At 35.0% G+C, this 14,546-nt stretch overlaps 3 protein-coding genes across 3 annotated transcripts; 2 read left to right on the forward strand and 1 right to left on the reverse strand.

The window, feature by feature from the left end:
* The first annotated feature begins 1,608 nt into the window (after window positions 1-1,608).
* LOC125216306 (reticulon-like protein B2) lies at window positions 1,609-3,613 on the forward strand. Its single transcript, XM_048117987.2, has 5 exons — window positions 1,609-1,921; window positions 2,491-2,671; window positions 2,761-2,902; window positions 3,012-3,081; window positions 3,191-3,613. The coding sequence occupies exons 1-5, from the start codon at window positions 1,717-1,719 to the stop codon at window positions 3,355-3,357; spliced, it is 765 nt and encodes a 254-aa protein (XP_047973944.1). The 5' UTR covers window positions 1,609-1,716; the 3' UTR covers window positions 3,358-3,613.
* A 5,689-nt stretch (window positions 3,614-9,302) lies between these two features.
* LOC125215373 (S-type anion channel SLAH2-like) lies at window positions 9,303-11,726 on the forward strand. The gene is made up of 4 exons (XM_048116773.2): window positions 9,303-9,562; window positions 9,646-10,014; window positions 10,109-10,879; window positions 11,164-11,726. The coding sequence occupies exons 1-4, from the start codon at window positions 9,434-9,436 to the stop codon at window positions 11,560-11,562; spliced, it is 1,668 nt and encodes a 555-aa protein (XP_047972730.2). The 5' UTR covers window positions 9,303-9,433; the 3' UTR covers window positions 11,563-11,726.
* An 853-nt stretch (window positions 11,727-12,579) lies between these two features.
* On the reverse strand, window positions 12,580-13,649 carry LOC148930859 (uncharacterized; the record flags this gene model as incomplete). Its single annotated transcript, XM_089068780.1, has 2 exons — window positions 12,580-13,221; window positions 13,323-13,649. Coding segments are annotated over 2 exons (756 nt in total), but the record flags the coding sequence as incomplete, so codon positions are not given.
* Window positions 13,650-14,546: the final 897 nt, after the last annotated feature.

The following is a 14,546-nucleotide window of genomic DNA, read 5'->3' on the forward strand; positions in this document are numbered from 1 at the left end:
TAGCTGGGTACATTTCAACTACCAATTCTCTATATTTCTCTCATACTTTATCAATTTTGCATTAAAATTCATGACGTCCGCAATCAAGACTATTTTTTGTGGATAGATAAAGTATTTTTCATAAAATCCAAAATTATAATTCATGGATGAATTAATTATGAATTGATTCATTATTTTTTCAATAAAATTTTATTATGAATCTACTAATTAACCCTATTGTCCTTAGCCCAAATTAAGAATAATACTTATCATGGCTGGACAAAATTCCAAGCACTCAATGCTACATTTGCTTTGTATGTAAAGTATAAATGCACAAGAAATTCTGATAAATTAAAAAGGTGGCGAAATATAAACTATTCTTAAATCAAACTGAATCATCCACTACTAAGAGTGGCCCAAAGAGAAACAGGCCCATAGGGATGCAAGGAAAGGGCCCACCAGTGTCCGATATTAGGCATGTGGTGTCCACCACTCACCTACTGCCACGTCACGACATAGGAAACAGCCGCTGTCTGTCTCCTGCTTTACTATTTGTAGCCACGTTCTATTTACACTGCATCGTGACGCCGTCTCATCTCCGTTTTGTCTTCAAATTCCGTAATTTGAAATTTTCTACCGTATATAGATTTTTTTATAAACAAATTATTTGCTAGCAAATATGCTAAAAGTAATTCATTCATATTATGTCTTCAACAATTCTATTCATGAAACATTTTTTGGTAAATAAATTACACAGCATATTTATCAAACTGTATTAAATAGATTGTGCTGATTGAATTTACTCGTTATTGCAATGATCTAATATAGTACTTACAATTTATTTAATGGTATTCATAAATAGACATACATTATCAATGAAAATTATGTTCCTACTGAAATGATAGAAAACTCTTTTCTGAAAAACAAAGTCACAAGAAGAAGTTACAATATATGTCCAGTTTAGCTGAAATTCATGTTAAATCAATATATTTGCATTGGTTTATTTAAACTAAATTTCCTACTACATTCTACGGATATAAAATGATTATTCCCTTTTTATACATAGAGATATTGTATTTAATGTCTCTCAAAAATGGAATTTTTTTGATATTTCAATCAAGCCTTATTCACTCTTCCAAAAAGAAGGAAAGACCATGTTATATTAAGGCACAAACAATTTTATGTGAAATTATATTTTTGAAACATATAAGAAAATTTTTTGAGGATGTTTGTAATTTCACGTTTATATTTTAACTAAGCTATAGTATGTTTTATATGACTCCCATGAAAAATAGTTACATATTTCCGTTTTATTCATTTATCAAATCAATTTTGAAATTTTGAATTCAATTATATTTCATTTTTGTCATCTGTTGTTACTTTCTTATTAATTTACAAATTTAAAATTACAAATGAAATCATCTTTCAAATTTGAAAATTTGAAAAGTTTTAAAAAAGGAAAAGAGATGCTCCGTATTTAACTGCCGTTAGACCTCGATACCATCAATGCAGATTTGGAATTTCTTTTCTCGGCTTCCGTTACTCTAATCCAAGCGGCTCGGATACCCGATCCTCAGGCTCGGCAATTCCGAACCCAACGCCTCTGTTAAAACCCTCGGATTTTTCATTTTCTTTCTCTCACATTCAAGCGAAAAAGGTGGGAGCATAGTGTGTCTAGCTAGTCAAGCAGTAAACTACTTTTCCAGCGGCGTGGATTGAGATCCAAGTTTGGAATCAATGGCCGATGAACACGAGAAGCACGAATCCGCTGCTGAATCTCTGATCGATAAGATCACTGACAAATTCCACGGCAGCGGTTCGTCGTCATCTGACTCCGATAACGATGGGGACCTCAAATCAGCGGCATCCGCCGTGAAGGCCAAGATCTACCGTTTGTTCGGCCGCGAGAAGCCTGTGCACAAGGTTTTGGGCGGCGGAAAACGTATAATTACTGCCTTTTCTTCTCTTAATTTTCGTTGTGGAATGTTTCGATTAACTATAAGTATTTGCTCAGGTGTACGTATTCTCGATTTGTCAGATTTAATGCCGTTTATGAGATTTATGAATATACACTTGAAATTAGGGTTGATTGGGAACTGAAGATGTGTTTGCATTGTATGAATCTGTGAAGTTAATTTATCGCTTGTTATGAGCGGGATTTAATTTACTTTAGTTTGTTCAGATCGTGAGCGGTTATTTGATGATTTGGATTGTATTTGAGGTCAAACTGTTTCTTCTTTGTTTCCACTTTTCCTTCTGGTTTATCGTGTTAGTTCTTCCGTAATGATCATCTGTATCTATGTCCGATCTGATGTGCTAAAAGCATTTGTTAGAAATTTAAGCTTTTGAGATGTGTTCATATTTGCATATTGAGAAGTTGCTTTTTATTTAAATTCGATTAAGGTCCATGATTAGGCGTAATATGAAAGTTTCATGATGAGACTGATATAATTCATTTTTGCATACTGTGATTCATGATATATTATTTGATGCATCAATTTGTTCTGGCAGCTGCTGACATTTTCCTATGGAGGGACAAGAAAGTCACTGGTGGTGTGATAGGTCTTGCTACTGCAATTTGGGTGCTTTTTGAGCTGCTTGAGTATCACCTGCTCACTCTAGTTTGCCACATCCTGATTCTTGCATTAGCAGTCACTTTCTTGTGGTCCAATGCATCCACCTTCATCAACAAGTATGCTTATTTATAATGTGGAGATCCCGATTAAAATTTCCATCTTTCTTACCCGCCGTATGTGTCTTACTTCCTATGTAACTTCTCAGGTCCCCGCCAAAGATCCCTGAAATCGCTCTTCCTCAGGATGTTGTCCTAGGCGTAGCAGGAGCCCTTAGGACAGAAATCAACTCACTTTTTGCTTTGCTTCGTGTTGTAGCATCTGGACGAGACTTGAAGAAATTCCTTGCTGTATGGCATGAGTTTTTCTCTTCTGATAATTACATTTCTACTGCCCAGCTGTTCTTATTGATCCCATCTGATTTCTTGCTGATTCTGGCATTGCATTATGTCATAATAGGTGATTGCTGGCCTTTGGATTGTTTCAATACTGGGATCCTGCTTCAACTCCCTTACCCTGTTTTACATATGTAAGTACCTAGCCGTCTTTTATCTCAGTTACTGATATGCTTGTCCAGTATCGTAATTAATCATCATCTGCACTACCTCATTCTGTTTTGTTCTCATTTAATCATACAGGCTTTGTTTTGCTGCACACGGTTCCTGTTCTTTATGAGAAGTACGAAGATCAGGTTGATGCTTTTGCCGAGAAAGCTGAGGCTGAGTTCAAAAAACAATATGCTGTGTTTGATGCCAAGGTTTTGAGCAAAATCCCGAAAAGTCTTAAAGATAAGAAGCTTGCCTAGAAGACTCCTTCATGTGAGGTGGTGCTACTCGGTCTTGAAAGGCCTCGTATTTCCATTTCCCTTGTTGTTGTGGCTAAGTTGTCCGATGCCCCGATGGAACGAACCCGTGTTTGGTCGTTTTTTTTTTCTCATATGGTTTCATAGTTTAAAATGCTTACTGATATTGATTTAGGCGGTTTTGAGTTTGTCTTTGCAACAGTGTTTGGAAATTATATTGCTTTTATAATTATGGGTAGCCGAATATTAATTGGCGTGATGATTTTGCCTCTTTTCATGGTAAAGACATGTTTAAATTGACATTTACCAACATTAATTTTAGTTTCAAAAAATATTTCACTAACAAATACAGTAAATTTGATATTGAAGTGGGCCGTTGAATCCGCCCACGTATGAGATATTGGCCAATATGATGAGAAAGGCCCATAAATAAATTAATATAGTGTATTTTCTAGTTTTGACAGAAAATGTGGAATTAAATTGAGAGTGATAAAAAAAAAAAAAACAAATAGAAATCACAACTGATTTTTTGCTGCACCACCAATCCGAGTGAACTCCCAAACATCCTCGTTAGTCATGAATGACCACGTTGATCACAACTATCTTCCACATGCCATCATTCCGACTCGTTTAAGCTTTCAAAAATATCAACAATATTACGTACAAAACATGAATGAGAACATAGCGAGATTCAAAGCTAAGCCTCTCACCTTGTAAATATACATAATCACGTAACAATATTAGTGAGATTCAAACTTAAAATTTAACGTTTGAAATACACATGAGTTTGATTTTGCCAAATATTGAGTAGGAGGTAGAGGTATGCCTAAATTAGACAGAAATATATCGAGAATAAAAACATGCATGAATATATATTTGAAGATTAATTTTGTTTAGAGAAAGTGATTCCAACACTAGATCACTATTTGGATGATTAATTTAACCAATAATTTTAAAACTACATATTTAACGGACATAATCGGAAAGTGTTTGATATCTAATCTTAGTTAGGTCACTAGTATTATACAAAAAACAAAGTTCGGTCACTATTTTAATCTATAATTAAAAAGTAATAACTCTTTCTTATTGTTAAAGGTTGTCACCCGTGAATAACAAGAATTATAATAAAATGATGGTAGTGTTTTGAATGGAGTAAGGATCCTGATTAAATAATGTGCTGTGAGTTACGTTAACCCTACTAATAAATGGAAAGTGACAAATATTTAGTTGACAGATTGAAAATGAAATTTGTGCCAAAATTTTTGCAAACTGCTGGAATATGGAAATATGGAATAGACAATATCAAAAAAACATCCCGAACTTAACAAATAAAAATATAAAGAATATATTGAGACCATTTTATTTGCATTTTATTCATATTTTCAATTTTATACTATCACTTTGTGATTTTTGTGTTCTTACAATTTTTTGCAACAATGAAATTTATATAATTATTTTCTGATTTTCTAATATATGTAGATAATATGGAGTAGAATAATGTTTTCGATCAGTGATCACTAATAAATGATCAAAAATAAATATAACCGGTTTGGAAGAAAAATGAAATAGAATTAAGAAATAGTACAAATTATTTAAAATTAGAAGAGATTTAGTAATTTAACATCTTAAAGTTTATTCTACTCCATTGATTAAATAGGAGTAACACAAAAAATAAAGAGAAAATGGAGCTATTTATACTCGATATCGCGCCGACATTTCTCCACCACTGATTTGATTATCAATTTTAGACTTAGCTGGCCCATGACATATAAAGACAAAAACACCAAGCTTCAATAACAATAATATTAATAATAATATTAAAATTAAAATTAATATTAATAGTAGTAGTAGTAGAAGTACTTGTACATTCTCAGTTTACAATTATTACTTGTTTTTATCATTTTGTTTGTTCACAAAAATTAATCTCTTACAACATTTTTGGTAGGGACGTCAATCTCGCTCGAAACCCGCATGTCGACCCAAATAATCCGGTAAAATTATAGGGTTAGGGCCAAAAAATTGTAACCCAAATACATAATCGGGCTACACGGGCTGACCCGTTTGGGTCGGCGGGTTATGCGGGCTGGCCCGGGTGGGTTGCGGGTTAGCCCATGGCATGGGTTGAGCATTTTAAAAAAATATTATCAAATTTAGAGTTTATATACTTATTTATATGAAATATATATGACATATGAACTATATACGGTAATTATCTCTTCTTTCTCAAATTAAAAGTTAGGGTTATATGAAATATAGAGTATATTAATATCATAATATGTACTCATATAATCACATTAAACTCCATAGAATTTATTTTTTGACATAATATTATATATACTATCTTTTTTAACTTCTTAGAATTTATTTTTTGGGTATACAATTAAGAACGTTATTTAACTCCTTTTGAAATGCATGATTTCCATTTAATTGTATTCAGATTCACACATGCTACTAATTGAGCGATATGTTTATGTATTTTGTTTCAATTTTCAATAGCTATTATTTTTCTTCTCTTGATCACTTTGATACTACTTCACTTTATGACAATCTGTTTTTTTTATAAGTGAGAATATTGAATTGGATGGAAAGAAACAAATAAGATCACTTCTGACCTGAATAGCCCGTGGGTTAGCTTGGAACCCGAAGAGTTAGGGTTAGGGCCAAAAGTTTATAACCCGAAAAATCTACAGCCCGAATAACCCGCACCCAAATAGCCCGACAACCCGAATGGATTGACCGAATCCGAGCGGGTTAGCCCAATTGACATCCCTAATTTTTGCTAACATTAGCCATGACCCATCATATCTCTTTCTTTTCCTATATTTTTCTTTTTTTTTAAAAAAAATTATCCATTTGAACCACTACTAATAATAACCTTATTTTTTTTTCTTATATTTTACTGATTTTATATAAAAACTTGCAAAAACTGACTATTGGTAATAATCGGATGAAATATAATTCAAAGAATGTATATATAGTTTCGTTTCATTTCATCACCCCACCCCACTCAACCCCCTCAACTTTACCAGTTTAGGCATGAAATATAATTCAAAGAATGTATATATAATAGTAATGGCATTCCACTGCAATAAAATTTGTAAAACTTTTTTGGCATGAGAATTGGATTATTCAGGTATTAGGCTATTAGCCATTAGGTCATAAAAAAGAGATAATTGTTGCAACTCTCCCATCAAACCCCACAAATCTGTACACGGTGACATCACTTTCATTACACAAATCTGTTCGAGAATCTGCATTTGGTGTGTTAGAACATAGTGGAGTATGTAAATTAAACAATAAAAGGAACAAATTACTAATGTTCACATATGGTTTTTCTTTTTCATATCACATATAATGATACAGATTAATTAAATAGGAGAATCCAGCCTAAAAGACTAACTTGTTAGAAGAGATAGCTCATTTAGTCTATATATCACACACCAGTTGTCTCACAACCGATATGAGAATTGAATCTGTAACATATAAAAAAGTTCACTATAAAATATTTAAGAATAAATCCAAATTTCATGATTTTTCTATTAATTTTTAAAATTGCAGTGATTTAAGTTAAAATTTATTCTTCTAAATCGCGTACGGATTTAGACATTCACCACCAATTAAATTTAGCTGGCCAAAGATAAGACAAGATACACCAAACTTGTCTCCTCTAACTTATACTCACAACTATAAATTATAGTAGCACCTTCTATTGTTTGCAGAGTGACCTAACATATTGTGAAATTTCAATAATTTCATAAAGGCATGGCCCCTTGGCCGATTCTTTTACTCATGTAGCTGTAAAACAATAACAATATTTAGATTGTATATAGAATTTCATCATCTTCCTTTCTCAACTTTACCATCCTAACATGATTTCATCACAAGCCTTTATGAATGTAAACCCACTTCACACTAAATCTAGCTACCTTTTTGTCATACACTAGTGCTAGTTGCGTTAATTCTTTAGGTATTAGGTCATATACAAAAGAGTTAATTGTTGCATCACACCCCACAAATCTATATACAACTAATATTTCCCTCATCACTTTTGCTGTAAAAAAAAAATCAGTAACTATATAATTTACCCTTTTGTATGAAAGTTATGAAGGAGAAGAAAAAACAAAATTCTCTTTGAATGGTGAAGTGAAGTTTCGTACACACCTTTATGTAGGCTAATACAGCTCAACCTCAGTTGTAGACACCACTTGTTCACACTTTATTCAATTAATTTATGGATTTAATTACTCTAGTCATTCGAAACTAATTGTGGAAGGAAATTTCAAGAATTCTAAAATAATACTCAGTGAGAAAGTAATAATGATAATAGTAAATTAATAGTCCCTCCGTCTCACAATAAGAATCGCATCTTGTCATTTTGATCCGTCCCATTATAAGAGTCTCATTTCACTTTTTACTACAAATAGTAAATAGGTCTCACATTCTAACTTACGTCACTCATATTCTATTATAAAACTAATATATATAAAAAATTCATATTCCATAAACTTTTTCAATCTCATTATTCTTTACCTTTCTTTAAAGCTCATGCCTACAATATTGTGTAAATATCTGCTAGGGCTAGTGTATAATTTAATGTGAATTACTAAAATGGAGTAGATATTTTGTTGTATGATTGAAGAAATGAAATGTGCCGTCAGAGAGCATCTCACCAATCAAGAGATGGTAGTTGACAGAATTTATGACGTATAGAAACAAACTTTCAGCTTTGCGTTTTGTGGGCACATTATGTGTTTTTCTTGATGAATAAAAAACACTCAGCCACATGCATGTGTGATGTACGTTAATTTAAAAATAAAATATGATAAATTACATATTTTAAGTTATTTTTAGTTATGTAAGACGAGAGTTATCTACTTTACTAAATTAATTATTTTATTTTAACACACCCCGGCCTATGCACATTTATTGAAAGGATATAGTGTAAAAAAAAATCAAATCCAAATGCATAATCAAATAACTGAACATAGACACTCATTTTAAGATCAATTTAGTTCATAACCTGAAATTGACAATGTCAATTTCAGACAGTTTTAATTCATAAGAGTTTATACCCTTCGTATGAATTAAATTGATCTTATCCTTTCATTTTTGATCTAATGATTCAGATCTGATCTCTACTTATGCATTAGAATTTAATTATTTTTTTTTATGAATATCCTATCGAAATATTGAAAAATTTCATTTGAATATTTATTAAAAACTTAATATATAAAAGAATTTGTATACATATTGAGAACGTTAATACACATCCATTTAAAACTGACCACACTAAGAAAAAAATCTCTTGATTTAGACACTGAAATATATGAATAAAAAATACCAAGAACACACACACAAAAAAAAGAATATGTGAATTGCTTCAAGTGTTGCTTTCATGGGTTTTCAAATTAAATGATCACCATTTATATATTTCGTGATGGTCCTTGCTACGTGAAAAATAATCCATTTTTGTCGTTATCGAAGGAAAAAGAAATATCCAAGAATATATATAGAATATAATTTGGTGAAAATTATATTCAACCTCGTGGGTAAATTTGCACCGATCGATTCATTTGCTTAAATCATGATTTACAATACTGCTAATTTTGTACTTGCACCATTTGTTTGGTTTTGATTGTTCACATTTAATTCATAATTATGATGTTTAGCACATAATTCAAATGGTTCGGCGCAGCCTGATAAACATGCAACCTTATCACGCCATACATATCATTATTCATTTAATTCACTTTTGAATAATATTAATCAACTCTTAACCAAATTCTTGAAATTTATCCCACAATTTGTTGTGAGATGCCAACTTCACCTAACTACTTATTACTTTTATTACTAAAATTTCTCTCTTTCTTCTTTTTAGAGCTAGCTGTATGTGATTTGTGAACAATCAGAGTGACGGTGGCTTCCAACAACATTGCTTATTTCTTTTCTATAAATACTTCCTCATTTTCTTGACTTCACTACACCATTTCTCTTCTTCTTTTTCTCTACCAAATAGATAATTAAAAATTTAAACATTTTGCTTTATTGATACTATAATTTGAAGATCAAGTACTAATTAATGGCTACCAAAGAAGATAGCCACGATATTGCATTACCACCTTTGATCAAAGCCATCTCTGCAAATGAAGTGGACGGTTTCGATGAAGCGAAATCATCCACCCTTCAACCTCCGAGCACCTCGGTTTTCGTAAGTAAAACATCCTTCAATTCGAATGTGTTGATAGACGTACTATTCCGTATGTTTATAAGTGGATTTCTTTATAATCTCAGGGGATCGAAGCAGCGAGCATGGTAAAGGACGCAATCTCCATCAGTATGCCGCCTTCTCCGGTTGAAGCTCATCTCCAAAAGACTAAGCGCGTCTTCTTCACAAGTGGAGATGGTAAAGTTGAAGAAAATGCAGAGAAACCCGAGGCAAAAGGGGCTAGATTCCATTCCCAACCAATGCCCAAACGGAATCCGGCTCACGACAGAAGATTCGACTCTTTCAAGACATGGTCGGGAAAACTCGACAGACAGCTCTCAAATCTACGCGGCGTAACCACACAAGAAGAACAACCACAGCCGCAGGAGTTCGAAAATCTACCTGTCCACCGATATTTCGACGCTTTGGAGGGCCCAGAGTTGGACACACTACGCGTATGTCTCACTAAAAAAAATTGAAACTTCGTGATTTAATATTTAATTTTCAAATTTATTAGAGATTGATCAGAATTTGACCAAACTACTACAGGCCTCTGAGGAAATCATTCTACCTGGGGACAAGCAATGGCCATTCCTCCTCCGGTTCCCGATCTCCTCCTTCGGTATCACCCTCGGCGTCGGCAGCCAAGCCATAATGTGGAAGAGCCTCTCCTCCTCCACTGCCACCGCCTTCCTCGACGTCTCACCTCACATTAACCTAATACTATGGCTCATCACCGCAGCTCTCACCCTCACCGTCGCCGTCGTTTACGCCCTGAAAATGATCTTCTACTTCGAGGCCGTCCGCCGCGAGTACTACCACCCGGTCCGGGTCAACTTCTTCTTCGCCCCGTGGATCGCCCTCCTCTTCCTAGCCCTCGGTGTTCCGCCCTCAGTTGCTGAGACGCTTCCCCCGTATCTTTGGTACATTCTCATGGCTCCGATCTTGTGCCTCGAGCTCAAGATCTACGGCCAGTGGATGTCCGGCGGCCAGAGGCAGCTGTCCAAGGTGGCCAACCCTACCAACCATCTCTCCGTCGTCGGGAATTTCGTCGGGGCTTTGCTCGGAGCGACGATGGGGCTGAAGGAAGGGCCTATATTCTTCTTTGCGGTTGGGATGGCTCATTACATAGTGCTGTTTGTGACTCTGTATCAGCGGCTACCGACAAACGAGACGCTCCCGAAGGAGCTCCACCCGGTTTTCTTCCTCTTTGTGGCGGCCCCGAGCGTCGCCTCCATGGCTTGGGCTAAGATTCAGGGCTCCTTCGACTCTGGTTCGCGCATAGCCTACTTCATCGCCTTGTTCCTCTATGTTTCGCTGGTGAGTCCCCTGTTAAATATCTCATATTTCTATTTTAGTACGCGCATTCATTTCATTTTTACTATTTGTAGTAAATAAATCTCATATTTTACTAACTCATAACTCATATAATCGGGTTAATTTCATAAATATGAGTACTAACTACTTTGTACTTATATCAAATTGGTTACTAAACTTTAAATATTTAATTATTTTATTTTAAATGGCAATTAAAATGCCAATTAACTTTTCCAATTTAAAAGTAGGATTAATTTCACTAACTTTGTCACCATTTGTTACTATAGGCCGTTCGAGTGAACTTTTTCCGAGGGTTCAAATTCTCGTTGGCATGGTGGGCCTACACGTTTCCGATGACGGGCGCAGCGATCGCAACGGTAAAGTACTCGAGCGCGGTGACATGCAGGGTGACGCAGATTTTGGCAGTGATGCTCTGCATGGTGGCCACAGTGGCGGTGGCCGCGCTGCTCGTGAGCACGGTCGTCCATGCGGTGGTGCTCGGGGACCTGTTCCCCAACGACATGGCGATCGCGATCAGCAAGAGGCGGCCGAGGAGGCGGTGGTACCACAAGAGATCGGGAAGCTCCGACAGCAACATTGAGCAGTACCTTAAGTATATCGATTCAGATGAGAAAGATGTCGAGGCTTCTCTTCATCATTCTTCGAGCCCCACCAGCCAAGACTAGCTAATCATACTCTGTTTGTGTCTTTGTCAAGTGAGGAAATCTCTGTGATTGGGAGAGTTTAGTTTCCGGTGATCTTGATTTGGTTGCTTCGTGGTAAAATCGATACCATGTGTATATTTTGTACGATGAATAATGAGTTTGTTCAATTCGGCTTTGTTCGTTCACGTTTGTCTCAAGCTACTTGCACTGTATTTTTGGTATGATAAGTCTGGTATTACAATCTTTTGATATTTTTTTCATCCCTATTGACAAATAGTACAAAATAACTCATAATGTATGACCTATTAATCGTAGGAGAGATATAGTTCAACTAAGATTTATTTGTTCGTCAACTTAAATTTCCTTTTCAACAAATAAACTCGTACAATGCTATTCAATAAGCACTTGAATATGACGACTACGTAAAACATAGGGCGAGATGGTATTAATTGACGATGAAAAATCAAGAGGTTCTATTTGATTTGAAGCATTTTGTCATTGTTTTTTCAAGAGTTATAGAAAAGTATACAAAAATGAAGGTATATATACGAGGGTTAGATAAATTTAGCCATGATATAATTTTTTGATTTTACAAGGACTAGATTTTTTTCGTTAATTCAGGAAATGGATGTGCCTTCACTCGATGGTGATTGATAGATTTTACTCCCTCCGTCCACAAAAATAGATCAATTTGTGTATGGCACGGATTTTAATGTAGAATTGGTAACATAAGAGAGAAGGGAAAAAAGTAAGAGAAAAGGAGAAAAAGTAAGTGAGAAGTAGTGTTAGTAGAATGATGTGTAGAGTTATTATTTGTTAAAAACTTTGCATAAATGAATGTTCTCTATTTTTTGTGCACGGACAAAAATAGTATTTGTGCTCTATTTTTTGTGGACGGATGAAATATTATGTGAGTATACATGGACTAGGGAATTTTTCCTAGTACGAATAGGGACATTATTTTATTAATAGTAAAGGCCAAAAGTGGTCTCTAACATATGTCCGTTTTATCATTTTAGTCCTTAACATTATCTTTTTGATTATTTAGTCTCTCACAAATGAACTCGGACCGAAATCGGTCCTAAATTAACAGAACCGTTAAAAGTAACGGTCAAACAGGTGTTTAGCCGACTATGACCAAATTAAATATTTTTATCAGTTTTTTTATTTATTTCAAATATAAAAATTATTATTCTAAAATAATTTAAAGTAAAAATTAAAACCTACATAATCTGAGATGTATCAACAAGACTACACCATAATCTTAAACTCATCGAAATTAATCACTCCATCGTCATTAAGATCAAAAGGGGCGATCATATTGCAGCCCGTGAATGCTTCTTCTCCACCCCAATATACAGCATTCTCTTCAAGCTCTATGGAGTAATGCACGCGCTTCCCTCCGGCGCGTAGAGTTCGAACGCCGCCTTCAAATCGCTCTGCTTCTCCTCCTCTCCCGCCCCCTCCACTACCTTCACGAAATCCTCCAAACTCAACAGCCCGTCCCCCTCCGAATCCGTCAGCACCACCGCCACCTCCGATCGAGGCAACGCATTGCTGCAGCTTCTCCGGGCTTATTCTACCGCCGCTGTCCGAATCGAAGTGGTTGAAAACTCTTGCTCGAATTTCTCCATTGATGAATTTGTGAGATGCGAATTTTGGGGGAAAAATTAAGATACACTGTAATTGATTGAATTAGAAAGAAGATATTTTGTGAGCGGATGTTTTTTGGCGATGGAGTTTGGGGTATTTATAGGTGTTGTAAAGGAAACGCCGGGTACCTGCAAATCAACCACGATTAACAAATCGGCTGCGGCGCACCACCCGCCGCCGCAGAGGGCGTGGAGGAATGCGCCGTCATAGAAAAAGACGCCGTAGAGGTGGAGGGAGAAGAGCGTTGCAATGGAGGTGATGGAGAAGATGATGTTGTTGCCTTTCTTGTCGAAGAGCCCTAATTTGGTGATTTCGTGGACGAGTTTGCGGTAGTCCTTGGAGACTTCAGAAACGTCGTAGTTTTGGAGGTGGAGGTGGTTGTGGAAGGGGGCGAGTTGGGACCAGGCGTAGCCGGGGTGGTGGGCGACCAATGCGTGATGTTGAGGAGGGGAAGGTCACCGCCAGGGTGGGATTTGAAAAAGAGGGAGAGTGTTGAGCTCTAGTTGGTTGTGGAATTTTAAATTTTTTATTTAAGAATATTAATTGGGTGTAACTAATTACAATTAGTAATTTAATTTGATCAAATTCGGATTACAAGGCACTCACCGTTATTTATTAACGGTTCTGTCAATTTAGGACCAATTTCAATCAGATTTCATTTGTGAGAGACCAAACAATCAAAAAGATAATATTGAGGACCAAAATGATAAAACGACCATATGTTATGGACAACATTTGACATTTACTACTTTTATTAATACTTGAAAAACACACAGCCACAAGCTAGCACTGTGTGAGTGATATATGTTTGTTTACATATTTGATTTTATAACCATTTAGTTGGTGATAAATTTGTTGACGGTGATACAAATCATGACATTTACGATGCGATTTTTATCCTAAATTTTGTTATTTAAATAATATATATTGCAAATAGATTTATTTAAAAAAAAAACTACAAAACGATTTCTATATAACCATTTAAAAAATAAAAAATTATTAAGTGCATGCGCCGATATTATATGTATCACATAATTTGTAAATATAGATTTATAGTATAGGAGTATATGCGAGACAATTTTGAAGATGCATCTTGCTTCGAGTGTAGCTTTCATATGTTTTACAAATAGACACACATTGAAACTTGACCACTTGTATAATTTCGTAAGTCTTTTTCATGTGGAAATTTAGAGCATCCACAATATATAAAATAAACGACGATTCACTATTTTCCTTTAATTTATTAATATTGAATGAAAAAATGAGAACAGAATGTGTGTGATTTGGTATCACCCTAGTGCTTACATATTTTGATTAAAACATGTTTTTATCTAAGTCGTTAATAACAAAAG

This window comes from Salvia hispanica, chromosome 3 (genome assembly GCF_029641045.1).
Source record: "Salvia hispanica isolate PSC_SH4W2 chromosome 3, Shi_PSC_v1, whole genome shotgun sequence".
Taxonomy (NCBI): domain Eukaryota; kingdom Viridiplantae; phylum Streptophyta; class Magnoliopsida; order Lamiales; family Lamiaceae; genus Salvia; species Salvia hispanica.

Coding starts and splice junctions, on each gene's coding strand:
- LOC125216306 (XM_048117987.2), top strand. CDS start 1,717: ATGGCCGATGAACACGAGAAGCACGAATCCGCTGCTGAATCTCTGATC. Junction 2,672..2,760: donor GCATCCACCTTCATCAACAA/GTATGCTTATTT, acceptor GTAACTTCTCAG/GTCCCCGCCAAAGATCCCTG. Junction 3,082..3,190: donor CCTTACCCTGTTTTACATAT/GTAAGTACCTAG, acceptor TTAATCATACAG/GCTTTGTTTTGCTGCACACG.
- LOC125215373 (XM_048116773.2), top strand. CDS start 9,434: ATGGCTACCAAAGAAGATAGCCACGATATTGCATTACCACCTTTGATC. Junction 9,563..9,645: donor CTCCGAGCACCTCGGTTTTC/GTAAGTAAAACA, acceptor TTATAATCTCAG/GGGATCGAAGCAGCGAGCAT. Junction 10,880..11,163: donor TGTTCCTCTATGTTTCGCTG/GTGAGTCCCCTG, acceptor TTGTTACTATAG/GCCGTTCGAGTGAACTTTTT.